Source organism: Panthera leo, chromosome E3 (genome assembly GCF_018350215.1).
Source record: "Panthera leo isolate Ple1 chromosome E3, P.leo_Ple1_pat1.1, whole genome shotgun sequence".
Lineage (NCBI taxonomy): Eukaryota > Metazoa > Chordata > Mammalia > Carnivora > Felidae > Panthera > Panthera leo.
Window position 1 is genome coordinate 10351820 of NC_056694.1, and position 22941 is coordinate 10374760.

Consider the following 22941-nt stretch of genomic DNA (forward strand, 5'->3'; position numbering starts at 1 on the left):
GCAAGCCACCCCAGCTTCCCGAAGGGAGGGCCCGGCCTGCGCGCACGGGCTGGGCGGGGCGGGGGACAGCCGGCGGCTGCGGTGAAGCCCGGGGGCCAGCACACAATGGGCGGGGGCGCAAGGCCGGGCGCCCCGCCAACGCGCCGCCGCACCACGTGTGCCGCAGAGCTCGCCGGGCCAGGAGCGGCCCGTCGGCCCAGGCCCGGCGCGGCGCGGCGTACGTGCGCGCGCGCGCGCGCGTGCGTGCGTGCGATTTGCGATCAGGCGGCGCGGCGGACAGCCCCGGCGGCGGGGCGGGGGGGAGTTATATTGCGGGGTCCTTCCTCGCTCACCCTGGTTCCTCTCGGAGCGGAGACGGCAAATGGCGGACTTCGATACCTACGACGATCGGGCCTACAGCAGCTTCGGCGGCGGCAGAGGGTGAGGCTGGCGGGCGCGGGCCCCCGCCGGGCGCGGGGGGCGGGCGGAATCAGGGGCCCCGGGGCGGCGGCCTTCCCGCGCTCACCCGGGGCGGCGGGCGGTAGGGGGCCCGGCTCGGCCCGCGGAGGCCTGGGAGAGGAGCCTGGAGGGCCGGGGCCTAGAAATGGCGCGCTCGGGGAGGGGGGCGGCGGCAGTTAGTTTCCCCCACGTCTTGCTCGCGGCGCAGATTCGTCCCTGTGTCTCCCGCCGCCGCCGCCGACGTGTCGTCTTTCCAGTGCCTTGGCCGCAAGGCCAGGCCGCAGCGGCACTGAGTGCCTTGGAGGACGAGCTCCCGCTTCCAGCCCCATCCCCCAGCACGGCAGGGCCAGCGCGGGGCTCTGCTGCAGCGCGGGGTGGGGGCCGTAGCCTGCCCCGCTCGGGTCTCTGTCCAGGTCCCGGCCTCCTGTTCTCTGCTTGCGCTGCAGGCGCTCTGGCCCGCTTCGCCCGGAGGCCAGCCGACTGGGTAAGGTCGGGAGGGCGAGAGGGGTGATTCCCTTCCCTTATGTGTGAGGCAGGGATTTGGCGGCTAGAGCCCGGGAGTGGTCCGATTCACGCCGGTGGAGGGGGAGACCAAGCAAAAGAAAATACATAATAGCATTTTTAATTTTCCTGTGTCCTGGGTCAGTGTCTTATTGGCAGGTGCTACGTGCTTGCTGGCAGAAAATTTTATTTCTCCCTAGTTTCTCCTTCTGACCTGGAGAAGGAATCGCAGTTAGCCTCGTTCTCACTCTGGTCGTTTACAGACTGTATACAATTGAGACACCCCCTTTGAAAGAGAAATACTTCACTAGTGAATAAGAAACTTAGCGTATTTAATTTCGGGAATCCGCGCTGGATATTTTTCTTTTTTTTTTTTCTTTTTCTTTTTTTTTTTTTTGTTCCCTCATGCAGAATTTAGAAGACAGACTATAAACATCTTGCTATTTGTCAAGGACACACTTGGCCTTTGTGTACTTTTACAGAAAGGATTACTTTCCCAGGATAACACCACAATAGTACCTACTGAGGTGTCCAGTCTCCTGGGTTTCAATCCCAAAAGTATCTTTGTTTGGTGAAGAATGATCTTTTAATACCTTGGTTTGGGACTGGCTCAGACAAAGGCTTGTTTTGGTTAGGGAGTGTACCTAATATTACTCATGACACTAGAATATGGAAGTTGGGGAAGGTGGAACCACCTGTTCTTTCAAAGAATATTTTATTTGCTAATAAAAAAGAAATAGATGTTGGATGACATGTGAAACTGTTGCCTTTGGGGTAGGTTCGTAGACATCAAATTTGCTTTTAAAGTCATCTTGAAATTTAATAACTGGGATTTTTTTTTTCTTTAGTTTCAAGAAACATTAAAAGTGCCCAGGAAAACTCTTACACAGAGTGGTTTGATTTAAGGCAGATCCAAGGAGTTTTAGTTGGTTCGGGACTACAATAAGTTAGTCATATTATCCTGAATCTGGGATTTGGTGTTTGGTTACTGTGGGGTTTTTTTTTGCGCCCCCCCCCCCCCCCCCCGCCTTTCGACAGATTTGCTAGCTGCTCTGGTGACTTGAGGTGTTTGAGTCAGACTTTTAGTGGATGTCACATTTAAGTACATGGGAAATGCCACTCAGTTCCTAAAAGCAGTCCTAAAAACGCATTGGTGAATTTGTGTGCTCATTTAGACAGGGTCCGGAGTGAGTCCAGAAACTTTACAAAGGACCAGACATGTAGCAGTGAGGTCTGGGCCAAAAGCTTCCTATTCCAGAGTCAATGTTACTTTAATTTCATCAGCTCTGGAGTTAACCAGTTTCTGGTTCCTCAGAAATTCAGCAAGGTGGTAGAGGCTCGTGGGTAACCTTCCGTGATAATTTGTGCTGTTACGTGAACCATGTTTCACATCGATGTCTCAGTGCTGTTTGCTTATGTTCGCATACAGTGCTTAGGCATTGTAGAAGATGGTCACTTCGGGAAAGCCAGTTCTGCATTGCTTTGTTTGGTGCTTTTGTACCAAGGGACCCTTCCCTTTGGTCTAAAATTAGCGAGTAAGAGGTCTCAACTGTAAACCACTTGGGTCACAGGTGAAAGGAATAGCAGGTGTGAAATGCAGTCATAACCTAAAAGCTTGGTTTTAATAATTACACATTCCCTGTAATTGTCTTCTGTGTTGTATGTGATACCCAGCGCTGTTGTCAGGAAGCGGTGTTAGGCGGTTATTTTCTCAACCCATTGAGAATGTCCCCGGAGGCCAGTGACAGAGCCTGGAACTGCATTGTTGCCCCCAAAAGCAAAGCAAATCACAATTCCAAATTACCAAGAGTTGATTGTACTAGATCTTGAGTGTATTTTGTTCTGTAGGTTGCTAAATTTTCTTTCCTGGGTTTTAATTTTATTGGCCATTGGCAATAAAGTGGAGAGTGGTAGGCTTTTACATTTCTAACTATGACATGCTTTTGCGCGCTCCAGCCTAAAACCATCAATTCTGGGAATTAGATGGGAACTTGGAGGTAGCAAGACTCGAGATTGCTGAAAATGGTACCTACTAAAACTACACCTTTAAGTAGTCTTCTTTTTTTTAATCTAGATTTTTATTTCTCTATTTTTAAATTTTTATTTACATCCAAGTTAGTTAACATATAGTATAATTACGGTTTCAGGAGTAGAATTTAGTGATTCATCCCTTACATACAACACCCAGTGCTCATCCCAACAAGAGCCCTCCTTAGTGCCTATCACCCAGTTAACCCATCCCCCCCACCCAGCACCCCTCCAGCAACCCTCAGTTTGTTCTCTGCATTTAAGAGTCTCTTACGGTTTGCCTTCCTCTCTGTCTTTATCTTATTTTTCCTTCCCCTCCCCTATGTTCATCTGTTTTGTTTCTTAAATTCCACTAAGTATTCTTTATCAAGTTCCAGTTGGGGGGACTGGAGTTCTAACTTTTTTTTTTTTTTTAAGAGAGAGTGTGCAAGCAGCGGGGAGGGGGACAGAAGGAGAGAGAGAGAGAGAATCAGAGAATCCAAACCAGACTCCACACATGGAGCCTGACCCGACCCAGGGGCTTGTTCCCACTACCCTGGGTTCACAAACCGAGCTGAAATCAATAGATGTCATTTGGACAGGGAGCCAACCAAGTGCCCCTCTAAGCATATTTTAAGACTAATAAGAGGAAAGAAAGCAGGGTATAAACAATGGTAGCTATTTGCACTGGTCATGGTAGGACCCGTAGAAGTATTAAAAAAGTTTATCTTAAAATCCTGTTTGCCTACCAAATGCCAGGTGGCCTGGGGTTATCGTCCTCCTCTCCACTCCCCGGCCTCCCAAATGCTGGCTTCCAAATCATTATCTTCTATGAAAATCGTTACCACAGATGCTTGACTTGGTTTCACCAACAGTCTCTAACACAGTTTGAGGAAAAGCCCTAGCTTTGGAATCAGGCAGACAGGGCTTAAGGGTCATCTGAGCCTTGAGCCTTGTATTAGCTGTGTGCTCTGGAACAAGTTCTTTAGCTCTCTGAGCCTCAGTTTCCCCCATGTAAGATAAAAACTCCTCTGTAGAGCTATTTATTGGGAATATTAAGTGAGCTGTCCAAAGCAAGCAGCACAGTGTCTCGTACACTTAATCATATTTCCCTTGCATCAGTAAGAGTGGGAAAAGTTCTATTGAATTAACGAGTGAGTTTTCACTTTCCTGGCTCTATTTCTAAAGCCAAGAGAAATCTATTCTATAGGCATAAAGCACTTTATGAAGAGTGCTATATTGTAAATGAGTGGTAACTAATTTTTTCTTGTAGATTATCGGCTTGTTACAAAATTTATATTTGAAATATTGCAAATGCTTCTGAGATTTCCAAAGACTGACTTGGTATATTGTTAAAATGTATATTTCTATTTGAAGTTAACCTTTAGTGTTCTGGGAGGATGTCCCACTAATTCAAGTAGTCTTCCCAGAAACTTGAAACATGTAAACAAAGTGTTGGGGCAGTATCAGTCCTAGATTAGACTCCCATCTTCCAGTTTCCAGCTTCCCCTAGAAGTAGAAGAGAGGGTTGGACAGGACAGCATGCGGTGCCCCTGCCTTTCATTTGTACATCTGGTTAGACCTGCACATGAAATAAGTGTAATTGCTTGATTTTGATAGAACTTAAGCTGTAATACCTACATTGTCTTTTTTAATTGAATGTCCTTGGTTCTTTGACATTTTCCCCATGTTGTGATTTCTAAAATTGGGGTGGGGGGGGTGCCTGGGTGGCTCAGTCCGTTGAGGGTCTGACTTGATTTTAGCTCAGGTCAAGATCTTGTGATTAGTGAGTTTGAGCCTGGCATCAGGCTCTTTGCAGACGGTCACAGCCTGCTTGGGATTTTCTCTCTCTCTCTCTCTCTCTCTCTCTCTCTCTCGCCCCCCCCCCCCCCCCCCCCCCGTCTCTTTGCCCTGTGCACATGCTCTCTCTCTCTCCCTCTAAATAAACTTAAAAAAAAAAAAAGTGTTCTTGATGGGGCCCTCTGGATGTGCTCCAGTATGTTGATACTATGTTGAAAAGATACTACATTGAAAACGTGGCACCTCCAGTTAAGTCTTGTATTCAGTATAGGGTAGATGGAGACTATCATCTCCCCTGTTCTGCACACTATTCTTCTGTAATTAATCAGTTGCGTTTTTGGAGCCCTTTGAGTGTTTGGTTTAATAGAAGATAATTGGTTTCTCATACATACCTGCCTCTGTATTCACTCTTGAGATGGGATGCTTTGGTTGACATACATGAAGAAAATCCAGCCTTACACAGGTAAGCAGCTGGAAAAAGTAGTATTTTAATAGCCTTTTCAGATAATTGTGGGTATTTTTTTTTCTGCTCCTATACCAAAACTGGACAAGTGGTAGTTTTCTGCAAAAGTTAGTTGCAGTGTGGAATCTGAAACTTTATCTAGTAAACTTTTCATACTATTCTTTTTTTTTTTTTAATTTTTTTTTTTAACGTTTATTTATTTTTGAGACAGAGAGAGACAGAGCATGAACGGGGGAGGGGCAGAGAGAGAGGGAGACACAGAATCGGAAGCAGGCTCCAGGCTCCGAGCCATCAGCCCAGAGCCCGACGCGGGGCTCGAACTCGCGGACTCACAGACCGTGAGATCGTGACCTGAGCTGAAGTTGGATGCCCAACCGACTGAGCCACCCAGGCGCCCCTTCATACTATTCTTTAAAGTCCATTGATCATTTTATATTTCAAAGGGATTTTTTTACCTGCTCATGATCTTGTAACATGAGGCATTGGTTATCTGGAAAAGATCAGTTCATTGAGTTATGCAGATCTTCCCAGTGTTAGTACATTTTATTATACAGTACCAAATGATGTTTATTTATGCCACAGTTGATTTTATGAGAACAATTTCAGAGATTGTGAGACTTTCAAACTTATGTTGATGAATATGAGTTTTCTAAAACTTTATTTTTTGCTTGAAAAGCCCGCATTTTATCACTGGAAACAGATACTGTTCATTTTCCTTAAAGGACAGGCTCACTTCATTTTCAAGAAAACGAATAGTCATAGTTTGATAATTCTTCAGGTAAAAATGGTGTTCCATGAAAAGCATAGCTAGCTCAGCTTGTAAACTTGCATGAATGCTTTTCCTGGAGAAAACCATCACATTTCTATAAGCCGCAATAATGCTTTGCCCCCATTTCAAAACATAGGATATTAAAAAGTGGGTCAAGATTTAGTAAAATTAATCACTTTTGCTGCTTTATCAGGGACATTGTGTTTTGAAGCTCGTAGGCTCCTTTCTCTGCAAACACTTCATGATGAAGCATGAGTAATAGTGTAGTTTGGTGCCCCAGCCTTGATTTACTGTGGGGTCAGTTGCAAGATCAGTGCAGGTCTCAGGTAGCAGCTAGTAAGGCGCTGGGCGACTGTTAAATGAAGGGTGTGGTCCTGGAAGGCACAGTTAGGACCACAGGAAGTGCATGTTAGTGTTTACAGAGGCCACCTGAGAATATTAAAGGATTGCTCCTTGAGCTTAATTTTCTGTTCGTGGAGGAAGGTCAGTGTGGTTTAAATTAGGCCAGAATTTACCAGTTGCTCATTTTATGTAACACTTAAACACCAATCTAAACTTTTTCAGGGGTGCCTGGGTGGCTCAGTTGGTTGAGTGTCGCGGTCTTGATTTCTGTCCTGCATGGTTTCAGGACTTTGAGTCCCACATTGGGCTCTGTGCTAATGGCACAGAGCCTGCTTGGGATTCTCCCTCTCTGCCCACATCCCCCGCACCCACCCCCGGGCTCTGTCTCTCTCAAAATGAATAAACTTAGAAAAATAAACCTGAACACTTTCACATGTGAACAGAAGTGGAAACCAGTGTATCAAACCCATGTAACCATTCCCTGGTTTCATTTTTTTCAGGGTGTGTGTATGTGTGGTAAAATGTATCCATAAAATTTACCACTTTGACCATTTCTAAGTGGCACTGGTGTTCACAGTGATACTCAGAAACTGCCCATTGGGCAACTCTTCATTTCCATTCATTTAGCTTTATAAACCTTTTTGCTGTTCCTGTTTTCATCAGTCTCCCCCATTGTGGGGAGGGGATAGAATCTTTTTATTTTTTGGGGGAGAGAGCGTGATGCGATTGGGGGAGAGGGGCAGAGAGAATATCTTAAGCAGGCTCCACAGCCAGCACGGAGCCCTACACAGACTCCATCCACAACGCAGGGGGGGGGGGGGGGGGGGGATCATGACCTGAGCCAAGATCAGGAGTCAGACATTCAACCTACTGAGCCATCCAGGCGTCCTGGGATAGAATATTTTAAAGCCAGTCAGCCTTCCTGTCTCTCTGTCTGAAAGTACTTTTAAAACTTGAGTACATGCATGTTGCTAACTGATTAGGGGGTTCTTTTTAACCAGTTTTTCTGTTACCCAGTTCGTGTTCAGTTTTGTGCAGTTGTCTCAAAGATTACTTCATATAGTTGGCCTATTTGAATCTTCAAAAGATTTGATTACAAAAAGTCTAAAGTACAAATAAAGGTAGAATTCAATACTAATCCACCTCATGTACCTGTTACCCACTCTTTAAAGTGACGGCTTTTATTTCATCTGTACCTCCTCCCTTCACTTTCCTCACAAGCTTTTGGATTATTTTATTTTATTTACCTTTTTTAAGAAAGTTTGTTTTTTGTTGTTTATTTTGTTTGTCTTTTGTTTTTTGTTTTTGAGAGAGAGGGGGGGAGACAGAATCTGAAGCAGGCTCCAGGCTCTGAGCTGTCAGCACAGAGCCCAACGCAGGGCTCGAACTCAGGAACTTGTGAGATCATGACCTGAGCCGACTGAGCCACCCAGGCGCCCCGCCTGGAATATTTTAAAGCACATCTTAGATGTCTCATTTCATCTAGAAGTACTTCAGTATGAGTTTCAAAGGTACAGACTTTTAAAAATATAACCATGATACTACCACATCTGAAAACTTCCCAGGAAGTTTTTTTTTTTTTATGTTTATTTACTTTGAGAGACAGAGAGAGACAGAGTGTGAAACAGGGAGGGGCAGAGAGAGAGGGAGACACAGAATCCAATGGGGGGGGGAGGAGGTGGGGGTTCTGAGCTGTCAGCACAGAGCCCAGCACGGAGACGCGGGGCTCGAACTCATGAACTGAGATCATGATCTGAGCTGAAGTCTGATGCTCAACCCACTGAGCCACCCAGGCCGCCCCCCCACCATAAGTATTTTGATTTCTCTAATTAGCTCGTAAATTTTGATGTACAACTGATTTGTTTGAATCAGGACCAAAGTTTGCCCATGGCATTTGGTCATTGTGCCCACTAAATCTCCTGATGGGGCACCTGGGTGCTCGATTGAGTGTCCCAGCTCTTGATTTCAGCTCAGGTCATGGTCCCAGGATTGAGCCCTACAGTGGGCTCCGTGCTGAGTATAGAGCCTGCTTAACATTCTCTCTCTCTGTCCCTCTCTCTCTCTCTCCCTCCCCCCCCTTGCCTAATTCTTGTAACTATCACGTGTAGGGCAACTAGAGGTTAAAATAAATTTGATATTAGCAGAAACACTTATTAATAAATAATGTTAATAGGTATACATCTTAGTACATATCGTCTTTTAGTACAAGTAACAGATTTTTATGACTTTTCAAGTATTTTCAATTTTATTAAGGTATAATTAATACGTGGTGTTAGTGTGATATTCACGGTTTTTCAGATAGTAAATGGAGAAGAACTGTTAGTTTTGTATGCCTTTGAATTCTAGCTTTTATCTGGTGGTCTATTTGGCATTTTATTGTTCTCTAAATAACTGAAACATAAGCTATTTGTAGATCATAAAATTGAACATCACATGAAAATGTGAAGTTTTCTTTAAAGTGAAGTGGATCTGGGGCACCTGGATGGCTCAGTCGGCTAAGCGTCCGACTTCGGCTCAGGTCACCGTCTCGCGGTTTGTGAGTTCGAGCCCCGCGTCGGGCTCTATGCTGACAGCTCGGAGCCTGGAGCCTGCTTTGGATTCTGTGTCTCCCTCTCTCTGCCCCTCCACCACTTGTGCTCTGTCTTGCTCTGTCTCTCAAAAATAAATAAATGTTAAGAAAAAAGTTAAAAAACTAATAAAATGAATTGGAGCTGATAGTATGTAGAATGTCAAATCTCAAATAATCACCCTAAATTAGAAAAAGCTCTCCTGGGCCACCTGGGTGGCAGTAGGTTGAGCGTCTTACTCTTTTTTTTTTTTTTTAAGTTTATTCGTTTTGAGAGAGAGAACATGTGAGCCCTGCAGGGACAGAGAGAGAATCCCAAGCAAGCTCTGCACTGTCAGCGTGGACCTGCACATGGAGCTCAAACCCACGAGCTGTAAGATCGCAACCTGAGCAGAAACCAAGTCAGACGCTCAACAGACTGAGCCACCCCGGCGCCCCGAGCATCCTAATCTTGATTTTCAGCTCAAGTCACCGTCCCAGGTTTTGGGATTCTGTCTCCCTCTGCCCTGCACGCGTGCTCTCTCTCTTCTCTAAAATAAAAAAATAAAATAAATAGGGAAAAGAACTCTTGGCCTATAAAGTTCAAAACTAATCCATAGAAATGGTTTACATCATAGCTTCAAGACAGATGTTTTTTGTGGCAGTATTCTCTGAGGACCGATAAACAGCTTGAGATTTTTATTTTATTTCCTCTGAAAAATCTGGAACTTTGGATTGAGTAATGTTTTGCACCATATGAAGCTACTATATTAATAATCCGTTTATTTGCTTTCATTAATGTGTGGGAGTCCAAAATTTTAGTACATTGCGATAAATGCCTTTTTTCCTAGTAAGAAACATTTTCAGAAAGACTGTAAACCAGAAGTCCCCCTTGTGCTCCCTGTTCTGGAACAAGGCTTTCAGACTGCCTGTTCTTTCCTGTTGGTAGATGATGAGATCAACTTAGAGGTCCTGACAAGCATTTTTAAAGATGAAATAGAGAATAGTGTATGTTATACTGTGAGTTTGTACTGTTGAGAAGCTTTTTGTTATTGTACAGCTACTATGCAGGCAGGTATATATGTGTCACGTTTTTAGTCGCGGTGTAAAGATGTTTCTCTTGCTGTTGGTCGTAGCCAAAGTTTTTGTTGAAAGACATTTAAGTACCTAATTGGAGATGTCATCTAAGTACATGTAATCCTCTCTTATATTTTAATTTTTTTTTCCCAAATAAGAATACCCAGGGGTGCCTGGGTGGCTCAGTCAGTTAAGCGACTCTTGATTTCAGTTCAGGTCATGATCTCACAGTTGATGAGTTCGAGCCCTGCCTGAGTAGGACTCCATACTGACAGCACAGAGCCCACCTGGGACTCCCTCTCTCTCTGCCCCCTCCCCACTGACCTGTCTCTCCCCCACCCCACCCCTCCCTCTCTCAAAATAAATAAGTAAAATTTTTAAAGAAAGAATATTCATGTTAGTGGAAGAAGTTATTTGTGATCCTGGAGGCGTTGCTAGGCCTGTGTCTTCATTCCTTCCACCCCTGCTGAGTACCAGAGACCGTAATAGTTCTGGAGACAGAATTCTGCCTTAGAACTACTTTGCATTTCCCTGCAAGGGTTTTTTAATCCTGCAGATGGGATTGAATTATGAAGATAACCATTCACAGCAGAAAAGAGCTCTGAGAAAGGGTTCATTGAAGAGTTCATCATTGATCCCAGGGTTGATCAGAAACATCCACAGGCTCTCTTGCCCATCCTTCAGTAATGCCAGTTATCAAGATGAAGGGGTTTAATTGTGAATGCTGATTGAAGGCCTTGGAGACTGCATACATCTAGGAGAGGGAGATCTGCTTGGAAATGAAATGCTTTTAATCCAAGTTGTCTGGGGCTAGTTTTTAAAAACCTCAATTACAACTAAAATGTAATAGGGCGCTGGATGGGCTCCTGGAACAGAAAAAGGACCTGAGGTAAAAACTAAGGAAATCTGAATAAACTGAGCTTTAGTAAAGTATCGATATTGGTTCAGTGATATTAATTAGTGTATTTTGGTAATGTAAGGTGTTAGTAGTAGGTAAGATAAAACTGAAATGAGGGCCTGGCTTTTGAGAGCTCAACCTTTTTTTGGTTATTTTCTAGAAACCGAATGGGTTGCACATCATAACCATGACTTTTTTTTTTTTTTTTTTTTTTAAAGCATGTTCAGTGGACTTTGTTGTTTACTTGTATTTTAATCTTACAAAGGCGATCTTTTTGGGGATATTTATACAGGATCCAGCATGGTGTCATGCGTGAAACAGTGTAATATATGCTAGTATGTATTTCTGGGTGGAATGTGAGAGACCTAAAAGACCAGAGTTGTTGATCAGCCCTAAGGCTACTGTGTCCCTAACCTAGACTTAATAGGAGAACATGTAATGTTGCAAATACCCCAGAGAGGTTAATACTCTTTACTTGGGTATCTTGGCTTCCCTCTTGATTTTTCAAGAGTAACAGCAACAGTGATTAAATTATGTGTGGCTTCTGATGGCCTCTGGAAGTCTTTATAAAACCCTTTCCTAGAAAAGAGCTTAGCGTGCATCCCTCCTTTTTTCTTATCCCTTATACTTGGAAAGTAAGCCTGGAGCACTTCTCTCTTGAATCTACTTCTTGGAGCTGATCCCGGCCCTAATACTCTCTTGTCTTATCTTGTTTCTTACAGTCAACCCTCCCTCCAGGCTCCTTGCCTCCCACAGGCTTCTTCATGGCAAACCAGCTTGTTAGGTCAGCGTTTCCCTGTGTGCTGTGGGAACGCAAGGGTCCCGATTCCTGTTGTTCACCCCTGCGGACCCTGCTCCCTGTGGCTGTCTCCCAGATTGCCTGCAGTCTTTGATTTCTCCTTTCCTGATGCCTGGACCCTGTCGGTTGGATTATTGGCTCCTTGAGGGCAGGGACTGGGTCTTAGGTTTGTGCCCTCTGTACCTCATAGACATGATTTGAGTAAAGAAAAGTGATTTTTCTGTAAAGGATCTTGTTCATGTTTGGAGTTGAAATTAGGATTTCCTAAGTTACCGAGGTTGTAATTTATTACTTTGAAACTTGCATATGTTGGGGCGCCTGGGTGGTTCACTTGGTTAAGTATCTGACTCTAGATTTTGGCTCAGGTCATGATCTCACGGTTTGTGAGTTCAAGCCCCCACATCAGGCTCTGCACTGGCAGTGTGGACCCTGCTTGTGATTCTCTCTGCCTCTCCCCTGCTCTCACTCTGTCTCAAACTTTAAAACTTGAATATGTTATTTTAAAAAGCAGTGGACTGTCCCTAAGGGAGAGCAGAAGCAGTCATGAGCTGGAAGGATCGATGCTGAGTGGAGGGGGTGCAATACAGCCTGGGGGATTGCAGCGCAGACCTTCAGGTGTCTGTTCTGAACCGGGGGGGGGGGGGGGGGGCGGCCTGCTCTTCGGCTCATCTGTTCCGTATCCACGGCAGCCTGTCCCCCCGCTTCTGCACAGCCGTGTAGCCTGGAGCGTGCTTAGTCTTCCCGTAATGCTTTGGAATCGTTGCTAGACTTTTATAAAGCAATCAGGATTTATGAGTTGTTTTATGGTCGGTTTTAAACTTTGTAGAAGAAAGATTTGAGACACTTATGAAGTCACAGACGAGGAAACTGAGAGAGACAGAGGTCATTTGGAAGAGGTTCTACACCAAGCTGAGAAAGGTGTCAAAGGAGTCTTCTCTGCCTGCGTTGTTTTTAACCTGTTTTAGAAAGTGCTTTTGAGTAACACAGCTTTAGACAATAGTCTCTTGTAAACTTCAGTTACTGTCAAAAGGTATCATGGGAGTTTTCGCTCAGAATTTCCCGACATTTGGGGGTTTTTTTAATTCGGTGGGTTGCTGACTGGATGTATCCTTTTATTACACGCATATGCACTCTCTGGGGTTTGTCCCCTCGCCCTGGTCTCAAGTTGCCGGCACACTGGAGACTTCCACTCTTCTCGCTTTGTAACCGTCGGAGACAGTAAATTAGAAGGCAAATTACGGGCAGTCCGGCTGCCCTGTCCTGTAAGACATGCTGAAGTCCCATAGAACTATGTCACATAGGGTAGTATGCAGGGTGACTGTGGCGATTCTTGGGAAAATCTGGAATAGTAAGCCGCCGGCAGTTTTGTGAGGCTCTGGTGAAATAAGCAGGTTAATGGGCTGGGTTGGTTGTTTCCACATGTCTAGCTCTTAAAATACTGCTTGCTTGAAACAGGATTCTGCCATCTTCCCCAGAGCCAGAAACTGCTTCTTATCCTGCGGCTTTCTTCTTCGTGCCCCTGCCATCCGATTAACACTACCTACCCTCCTTCCCTCGGTCCTTATCCAGGCTCACCTGGCTGCCTGAACTCAGAGCCCTGACTCCACCTTCTGGGCCCTGCAGCCGGCATCCTGCGTAAGTTCTGTAAATGTTCCACGTGTCCTTTGAGCAAGCCTTCCTTCCTCCATTTTCCCGAGTCATCAGACATACACCTGCTCAATTTACCAGCTCTCCATTCTCACCTTCACCTTAAGGTTTTAAAAAATCGTTGTGGCTTTTCACCTTCTGTATATACGTACATATACACACAAACATGCAGGCAGTGTGTGCCAGTGTAGTTGTTTGTGTCTTACACGTGCCGCTCACCTTGAGCTGCTTGAGGGCAAGGGACTGTTTCCACCAGATGTTTAGTAACAGATGATTTTCAAGTTATTAATTGTAATTCATCGTGTGCTTTGATAGTTTTTCAAAAGTTTGCATCTATTGTATCTTATATAGTCGGTATTCAATCTCAGAGTATCTCGTTGAAAGTATTTTAGGGCTTCGGGTTATTGAGATAAGAACAGTGGTATTGCAGGGGCACCTGGGTGGCTCAGTCGGTTAAGCATCTGACTTCGGCTCAGGTCATGATCTTGGGGTTCATGAGTTCAAGCCTCACATCGGGCTCTCTGCTGTTAGCGCAGAGCCTCCTTTGGATCCTCTGCCCCTCCCTGGTTCGTTTCCTCTTGCTCTCTCGCTCTCTCTCAAAAATAAATCAACTTTAAAAAAAAAAAAGAAAAACAGTGGCGTTGTGAAGGGTATTGCGCAAAAACAAGTCATTTACTCACCTTGGTGGGGTGGGGGGAGTGAGAGCAGGTGGGGCGCAGTTCACTTGAAAACAAAATGTAGAATTTCCTATTGGGAAGTAGCAGAATTTTGAGTTACTAAGCTTAATTGTAGCCATCTAAGAATTACATCGTGATTTTGTTCTTCTGCTAAGAAAATGTCATAAAGGATGGTACTTATCTCAAAGATGGCGGAGTTCTTTCATGTTATCCCTAGCAAAAACCAAGTTACTTTCCGTGACTTGTATTGATGCTTCCCCTGCGAAAAGGATGGCTTTGAGCAGATCTGTGTTGTGAGGCAACTCCTTTAAGAGAGGAGTTTTAAGGGGCACCTGGGGTGTCTCGGTTGAGCGTTTGTCTTTGGCTCGGGTCATGATCTCATGGTTGCTGAGTTCAGCCCCACATCGAGCTCTTGCTGTCATCGCAGAGCCTGCTTCGGATCCTCTGTCCGCCTTTCTCTCTGCCCTTCCCCAGCTTGTGTTTTCCATAATCTGACAGCAGCAGGGAGCAGGTGTGTTACGAATGGCTTAAACTTGGAGCAGCTTTGGAAACCTTCCTGTGAACACAGTGTGAGAAGTCTGGACGGTCCGTCTCTGCGTGTGTTAGCTGCCAGGTGTGAGGGAGGGGTTTGCTAAGGTTTTAGGACATGAGCATTTTGCAGATACTGAGTCTAAGTAAGTAGGAAATAACCGGTCGTGCAAGGAGGGATACGTTCTGTTCGGATGTGATTTTCCGGGGAAATGTCTGCTTACGTACATTCTGTGTTTCTGTGGACGTTTCTGTCACCAAACAATAGGTACCCTTTCCATAAGTGGTATTTTGGGATACTCTTGATAATTTCAAGATGCTGTTGTACAATCAAGTGGAGTCGTTCACATGACTGGTATGGCTGAGTGGAAGACATTGCCCTTGTCCCCGCCCTGGGACAAGTAGACTTGAATCCTGTCTGTTTCCCCTCCAGGTCCCGCGGCAGTGCTGGTGGCCATGGTTCCCGTAGCCAGAAGGAGCTGCCCACAGAGCCCCCCTACACAGCATATGTAGGAAACCTACCTTTTAATACAGTTCAGGGCGACATAGATGCTATCTTCAAGGATCTCAGCATACGGAGTGTACGGCTAGTCAGAGACAAAGACACAGACAAATTTAAAGGTGAGTTTGGGGAATTCGTACTGTATATTCTCGTAGAGGGAGGGTCTGAACCCAAATGGTGGGGAACCAGAGGGCTTTAATTGTGGAAGTGTTTATCCAAGTAGCTGAAACCCGCATAGCCCCTTAACCCATGAGGCTTTCGGTTCTACTTGGGGGAGAATGTTTTACACGTGATCTTATTTGTAGAAATGTGCAATATATGCCCAAGTAAATGTGCTGTTTGCCTGACTGGCAGTCCTGTCTGCCAGTAAAGGAGTTCCCCGGGAGAGAGATGAACAGACAGAACAGAGGACTTTGCCGGTGCATTTCCCCTTCACCGACGCGTGGCTTTCTTCTTTGTCGTTTTCCTGTGATCTAAGTATTTGTACAGAATTCAGAAGAGAAGCTCACAAATATCATCGCTGTATCTTTGTGATTTGGGAGCGTGTCTGGGGGAGGGTTGGCTCAAATTTTGGGTAAAGTTCGTGTCTGTAGATTAGTCTCTTCAAGGCACGTGAGCCGGGAAGCAGTAAGCAGGAAGAGTCACGTGAGCGTCATCCTCTAGCTCTCCGGAGTCCCTGAAGGGAAACGCGCTCTCTGTTCAGGGCATGGCGCGAGGTACAAGGGCATGCGGTTTACGTCATTTATCCAGAAGAACATCCAAGGAGAGGTACTAGCTGTGCGAGAAGCAGAGGTTTCGCTCACCCGAGCGGTTCTGCGTATAGGTGGCGCTTTTACCGTTTTTGGAGGCGTTCTTGGCTTTAGAACCGGAAGCCTTGTTAATAACGAGCGCTCTAACAGCAGAAGTAAATGTACCTGTTCAGCCTGTGAAAGTCAGGCCCACCCAGTGTGCCTCCTAGATGCGCTAGGAATTCGGGCTTCTGGGGGAGGGGAGGAACGGGTGGTCGAGGCCAGCCTTGAGGCTGAGTCAGTAGCAGCAGGTTTTAGTTTCTACATCAGACGGAGGGTCATCCTCCGTTTGAGCAGCTCTGAGGTGTGAGATGGGTGACCGGGCTCTTGTGGCCTCTTGGAGCACGGGAGGTGGTTTCCACAAGTACTCTAGACCATTGTGAATCCATTTAGGGGGGGACCCTTCCAGCCAAGCGGTACCTTCTTGTTGCAAGTAGTTGGGGGGGAAATGGTGAACAGGAAGAGTTTGGACCCAAGCCTTCAGAGCATTTGTAGTCTGGTGGGCCCTGAAGGTGAGGTGTAATCGCACGGGACGGGGACACTCGGGGTGCGGTGGGAGGGTGTGGTGTAGTACAGGGTGCAGTGTGAGCAGAGCGGGGCGAGGGGTGTGCCGAGTGCAGCCGAGACTCCAGGCTGCGAGGAGGAAGGGGCGTGGAAACTGTTGGAGGTTGAGGGAGAAGCTAAAGTCATTCAGAAGTCAGCTCTTCAGTGGCCCAGGAAAGGTTCTAACGTCATGGTTAAAACTTCTAAAAAGAAAGCATTATAAAAACAGCTGCCATTTCAATGCCTGGTTGGCACTTTCTGGTAGAGTATAATTGAGAGGGAGGAATACCAGTCGAGTATTTTGTTTACCGAAAAGCAAAATCTCTCTTTTAGGCTCTGCCAGCCTGCTGTCACTTAGATGCAACGAAAGTGGGGAAATGGGAGAGACGGGGATCCCACTGTGTCTTAACCCAGAATTCCTTGAGGAAATTGGGATTCGTTTCTCTTACAGGTTTCTGCTATGTAGAATTTGATGAGGTGGATTCCCTTAAGGAAGCCTTGACATATGATGGTGCAGTAAGTATCTTCAGTTTTTCTGTGTCGTGTTAGCAGCTTTGATGTTTTTCTTTGCCTGTACTTACACTGTTTTCCCGTTATCAGCTGTTGGGTGATCGGTCGCTTCGTGTGGACATTGCAGAAGGCAGAAAACAAGATAAAGGTGGCTTTGGATTCAGGAAAGGTGGACCAGATGACAGAGGTGATTGGTTCTTCTAAAACTGAACATAACACTTAACTGTATGCCCACTGGTTACAACTGTTGAAGGCTACTAGAATTATCTTGCCGGTCTGATAGGCTTTTGTGAGCTTTTAAAAACGTGGAAAAATCTTAGAATGGATGGTGCTTCCACAAGCCTGGGTTTTGTTTTTGTTTTGTTTTTTTGTTTTTTGTTTTTTTCCTATTGGCAACAAAAACTCTTACAATTCTTTTGAACTTCTCATCACGTGAGTGATTCTTCCCAAAGAATTTTGCCATGTGTGTGCAGCAGGGTAATGGTACGACCTCACCTTTATCTTTTTTGTGTGTCCTCAGGAATGGGTGGCTCTCGAGAATCTAGAGGTGGATGGGATTCCCGGGATGACTTCAATTCCGGTATCAGTATTTAAAGTATCACCACTTAACCTTTTTCAATGGCCTTGCTGCTGTTGTACGTTTAGTGTGGACGTAGCCCACCTGGCCGGACTACTCCTTTAGTTCATTCCGCAAGTGAAACTTTCCTGAAAGATGCCCAGGCATGCAGTAAGCCTCTGTTAGAACCTAAATGTTCGGGGTAGGACTTGAGAGGTTCCACACTGTGGGCGAGTTAGACCGACCCACCTCCTTTTGTTACGATGCCTCAGCCTATAGTTCCCATCTGGCCTTTGTCTAAGGAATCCCCTTGGCTGCTCTGCGTAAATAGAAGCACTGTTACTTCTAGAAAGTTGGGGGGGGGGTTTGGAAGCTTACAGAAAGCCTCGTAACCGTGGTTCTTGGTGACTCCTTCTTCCATGGTTAAAGTCGTGGTGACCAGTTTGTTTTTTTGAAGGGCGTGGAACTCCTATCTCTTCTTGGTGGACACGATCTGCTCTGTTCCTTTTCTTAACTTACCAAGGCAGACCACCAGGTGCCTCCTTGTCTCCCCTTAAGAGGTCGGTTTGCATGTCGGGCCTCTGCTTTGAAGGGTTGATCATCTCTTTACTTTCTTTTTGTTTTTGTTTTTTTTTTTTTAACAAAAATAAATTGTATATGTGATCAAAACGTCAGTTGTAACAGGTAAAAAATGAGAAAGTAGTCTGTTTTCTCTAAACTCTGCACTCTCCACTGTATGAGAGGATAACATCAGTGCCCCACCCAACCACCCTGTCACCCTCCCCCATCAAACAAAATTCGGCAGATAGTGTTTGGTAAGTATGGGAAGAACTGGCACAAGCTGTTGAAGACCAAAATTTTTACGAGTGCATTTCCAGTGCTACTTTGGCTAAACAGGTGACCGCTTATATCTGTTGAATTACTTAATCCTAAAAATCCTGTAGCCAATCAGAAATGAGCTTATTCATAAAAGTACAGTATGATCCAGCAAACCTGTAATTTTATGTATAAGCTAGTCTCTGATTGAAACACGCAGCAAATGTCTTCTCAAAGTCAATCTGAGTGCAGCCGTTAGTGGCCTGATGAGTGGTGGCCTGGGACCGGCCGGTTTTGAATTCGCTGGGACTGTAGGAATAGCGCTTGAGTGTGTAGGCTCTCGAATTGTGGCAGTTACGTAAGGAACTGTTGCCCTCGCTGGGACTTTTACTCTCGGAAGCAGAGAACACAGCCAGAGAAACTCCCTCGCCACCCACCAGGTTCAGCATAAACTGCAGTGTCTGCAGGTGTCCGAATCCAGAGGTGCCCGCATGGTGGAGTGATGCTTGTATCCGTTATTTGTGAACGTAGATCTTTTTTGCTCTTCAAAGTGATGCTGTTTTTTAAATGACATACACTGTTGTAAAAAGATTGGAGCAATACCAAAAAATAGAAGAAAGCAGAGTCCCACCCCCAGAGGTAGCCAAGTACGTTAAAGTAAAAAAAAAAAAACAAAAACTTGGAAGGTTCTTATGAACAGTGTGCCTCCTAAAAATCTGTCATCAAACTTAATTAAAAGATACCTGGTAATGTCAGACCTTGCGTTTCCCTCATAATCTTCGCCGGCTCCCGTCGTAAGAGATTTTGAAATGAGGTGGTCACTGGCCGTGGATGCGTGCTGTTTCTGTTGTTTTGGGTTTTTTCCCTTCTGTCCTACTTGGGTGCATCCGGACTAAGTAGCAGTCGTGCTTACCTGCCTTGTCAGTGCGGGGGTGAGCTGATTTATGCTACACACTGGTCGCAAAATTTATTCTCCTAGGGGAGTAGCTTTTGTACTCCCATGGAAAGGTCCGCTTCACAGTTGATTGGGGGAAATGTCAGTCAGATGTTTGAATCTCAGTTAAGCTTGTTGAATAAACAGCGTGAGCTCTGGTTTAAAAGATTCTGTAAAGAACCTTCTACCTGACTGTATACATCCCAATATGTTTTCCCCAAATCAGTGCTCCTATTGGTCTGAATCTTTTGGGGGGGATTGTTTTCATTACTTGTTTGGTTAAAATTGGTACTGTCCAACTCAGTTTCTAAGCTGGGTTTCAGATAACTTGATCGCTTTCCAAATTCCTTGGCCACCCTTAAAGAACAGAAAAATACCACCCTTGCAAACAGTTGAGTCTTCATATTCAGGGGAGTTAAGTTTAGAATCACTGAGAGCCCCAGATGAGCAGATACCGAACCATTGTTCCCAGGGGAAGCGGCAGGGTCTGATTCCTGTGAGCTTCTGGTCCCAATATTTTGTCGAGTGACCAGTACGTACCTTGTTGCGTGTATTTCTGTTTAAAGACCCCTAATACTATGTAATACTCCCCTATACTGTTGATTTGTTTAACAAGGAGCTCCTGGCCAGCACCACCAGAACTCTGCTCGAATGGAGCTTATCTAACGTGTTTTCTCCCGTGAGGTACGGGACTGCCTTCTTGCACTTAGGAATGCTAGACGACTCTTCAGCTCTATGTGCGGGGCCACTTTAAACAGTGAAATTGCCAAAGAAAAGCCCAAAAGAGCAAAAACCTGGCACCGAATAGTTTGAAAAGACACTTGTTTATGGTCTGAGCTGAAACAAGGAGGCAGAGTGTTGCTTTGTTGGACCTCAGCCGAGAGACACGCATGTCGGGCGACTCAGATTTCCACTGCTCTGTGCATGTCTGGAAAAGCAGAAGGGCCAAAAGATTTAATTTCAGGGTTACGTACAAAGGCTAGTGAGTCGACAAACGGGCAGATACAAAATCTACGGATGATGCGGATGGACCATATATAGAATATTCCTCAGGCTCAGGATCCTTCTTGAAGATAGATGTTCCTCCAGAGCTTTGAGCAGTGGCACCGTCCTTCGAGTAGAAGTGGTCACCTTTGGGGGCTGAGGGGAAGGCGGACTGGTTTGTTTAATTACAATATTATTTCTTAAATTTTTACCGGAAGCTCACTCTCCCTTCAGTAGGCGATACTGTTAAAAGGCTAGTCAGCTTAAACCCCCTCTAGATGAAAGTCCTTCCATGAAATACAGAACTGAAGAAAACTTAGGGTTCTCAAAGCCTGTGGAGAAAACCGTCTTCTCTACAGACAGATGAGAGTCGGAACACTCCTGACCGTTGTCGTGACAGTTGCTTTGCTGACGGTTCCAGCAGATACCCGCAGGGATGGGGAGGAAACCTCTCCTCCCCCTCGCAGCCCCCGGAGGTGGCGCAGGTTGGGGGCGAGGTGCTCCGCTCCTCTGCGAGCCCCGCTCTGCGAAGGGGGCGAGCCGTGCCGGGTAACTGCCTTGTTGACCACACGGGTGCCGAGCTTTTACGGTGCTGCACACCCGCCACACAACACAGACAAGTGGGGCGCGTCACCCAGAGGTGGCCTCGTGTTTTTATTTTGTCTTCGTGTCTGGGCTTTTCTTGGGTGTCGCATTCTAAATTGTAACTTTCACATTTCAGGTTTATCTTTTTAATAATCAGAGGCTTTATGTTAGAAGACACAATAAGATGGGCTTTGAGGATTTTTGTTTGTCGCGAGCCTTATTTTATAGTCTTATGTAGGGGGTGGGGTTTCCGCCACTTTTCCTGCAAGCTGAGATTTGAACAGCTCGCTTTATTTTTCTTTCGTAAGAAGTGTAACGTCTGTTAGCATTGAGATTACCCAGCACATTCTCATTTGGACCCCATGCACTCTTTTGCAAAAACTTCCGATGTTGGACAAACTAAAGAATTCAAGTTGAACAGTCCACGCCAGCTGCACAGTCAGCTTTGAGACAGTAGCTTAAAAAGTAATCCGGTGTCCTCTTCCTCCTTCAGGCTTCAGGGATGACTTCTTAGGAGGCAGGGGAGGGAGTCGCCCAGGTGACCGGCGAACAGGCCCCCCAATGGGGAGTCGGTTCAGAGATGGCCCTCCCCTTCGAGGGTCCAATATGGACTTCAGAGAACCAACAGAAGGTACGGTGATGCTTTGTGGGTGGAGGTTGTCTTGCCCTGGTGCGCTGGCTGTTCCCCACACACACAAGCCTTCTCGTGCCACGGCCGGTGGCTTCTGTGGCCCGCCCCTTAAGTCTTCAGTAACAAGTTGGCCTTTGTTAGAGCGTCTGGGGATGGGATGGGTCTTCAGGGCTGGCCTGATGGTTAGAAAATGGGCTGGCCTGTAGGGGCTGGCCTCAGTCGGATCATTCCACCTGGGCGGGGAATGTGGGGTCCTTTTCTCATAAACCACGTTGGTTTCTCTCCCGCAGAGGAAAGAGCACAGAGGCCACGGCTCCAGCTGAAGCCTCGAACAGTTGCCACGCCCCTCAATCAAGTAGCCAATCCCAACTCTGCCATCTTCGGGGGAGCCAGGCCCAGAGAGGAAGTCGTTAACAAGGAGCAAGAATGAGCTCGCGGTTGGGAGGGAATGGGGTGTGGGGGAGTCACAGCAAGACCACAGCCTGGCTAGCCCCCTGGACCAGCGGTCCTGCAGTCACCATTCCTGCGCCTGACCTTTGTCCTCCTTTCTTACAGCGGAAACACAGAGCTTGTGAGTGCATGTCAGCAGTTAACAAGTGGTTTTTAGTACATTCTTGGCTTTGCTGAACCTATCTAGTGCCTGTTTTGTGCTTTTTTTTTTTCTTTCTTTCTCTGCCAGTCCTTTCCCATTTTCCTTCTGTCCTTTTTCCTTCTTGCTCCTTGTTGCCTTCCAGTACTTGAGTCTCTCTCGAGGGACAGAGGCAGCCACCCGTGGGCGTTCTTAGGATGGAGGTGCTGCTCCATTTTTCTCCCCCTGCTTTCTCGTTTTACTTTGGACACTCTGGCCAGACCCGGTTGGTCCTTTCATTTTTCTCAGTGCTTCTCTTCTGACCTGCATGTGGAGTTCTGTATTGCTGTGGCTTCCAAGGGAAGGAAAAAGACAAAACAAAACAAAACAAAAAAAACCAGAAAGAAGTCACAAATTGGGTAGCATCTTGTTTTTATTCAGCTGTGGTCAACAGAGAGAATTTGAGGCACCTTGTTTTCAAAACAAGGATAAAATATCTGTTGATCCTTGCAGATTCCTCCCTGTCCCTATTTATAAGCAGCCCTGTCTCTGTCACTCCCTCCCCGAATGGATCATTCGAGCCGGAGGCTCTCCTTTCAAAGGTGGAATCTAAGAGAAGAGGGTGGTAGCGTGAGTCGGTGAGCAGCTCAGCGGACGGGCCGGGGGCCGAGCACACCTCCGTGCGCACGCCAGGATGGCTGGGTCGGCACGTCGTGCGAGCTCGTCCCCTCCTCCCCGGCGGAGGCGGAGGCTCCCGTGGGTGGCTGGGTGCGCCGAGCCTCCGTCCAGTCTCCTGTCCGGGCAGGGCGCTCCGGGGGGACCGACGGGCAGTGGTGGCCGAGCCGCGCCTGGGCCGTGCTCCCCGTGCGGATGCAGACTCTCCTCAGACCCCGTCGCGTGTGTGTCCCTGTCTCTCCCTTGTGTTTACCTGTGTCTGCTCCTCGCGTAAGTAGCAGTGAGATACTGCGCTTCCCGCCCTCCCTGACTTTTATAATGAAAATGGGCCTAAAATCTGGCACTTTACTGTTTGACT

General features: G+C 46.4%; 1 protein-coding gene across 2 annotated transcripts; it reads left to right on the forward strand.

Moving 5' to 3' along the window:
• The first annotated feature begins 176 nt into the window (after positions 1-176).
• Positions 177-22308, forward strand: EIF4H (eukaryotic translation initiation factor 4H). Of its 2 annotated transcripts, XM_042921578.1 has the most exons (7): positions 177-420; positions 14925-15112; positions 16776-16840; positions 16925-17021; positions 17355-17414; positions 21203-21340; positions 21631-22308. In XM_042921578.1, the coding sequence occupies exons 1-7, from the start codon at positions 362-364 to the stop codon at positions 21768-21770; spliced, it is 747 nt and encodes a 248-aa protein (XP_042777512.1). In that variant the 5' UTR covers positions 177-361; the 3' UTR covers positions 21771-22308. The 2 variants fall into 2 exon arrangements, with proteins under 2 accessions (XP_042777512.1, XP_042777513.1); XM_042921579.1 differs by lacking the exon at positions 17355-17414.
• Positions 22309-22941: the final 633 nt, after the last annotated feature.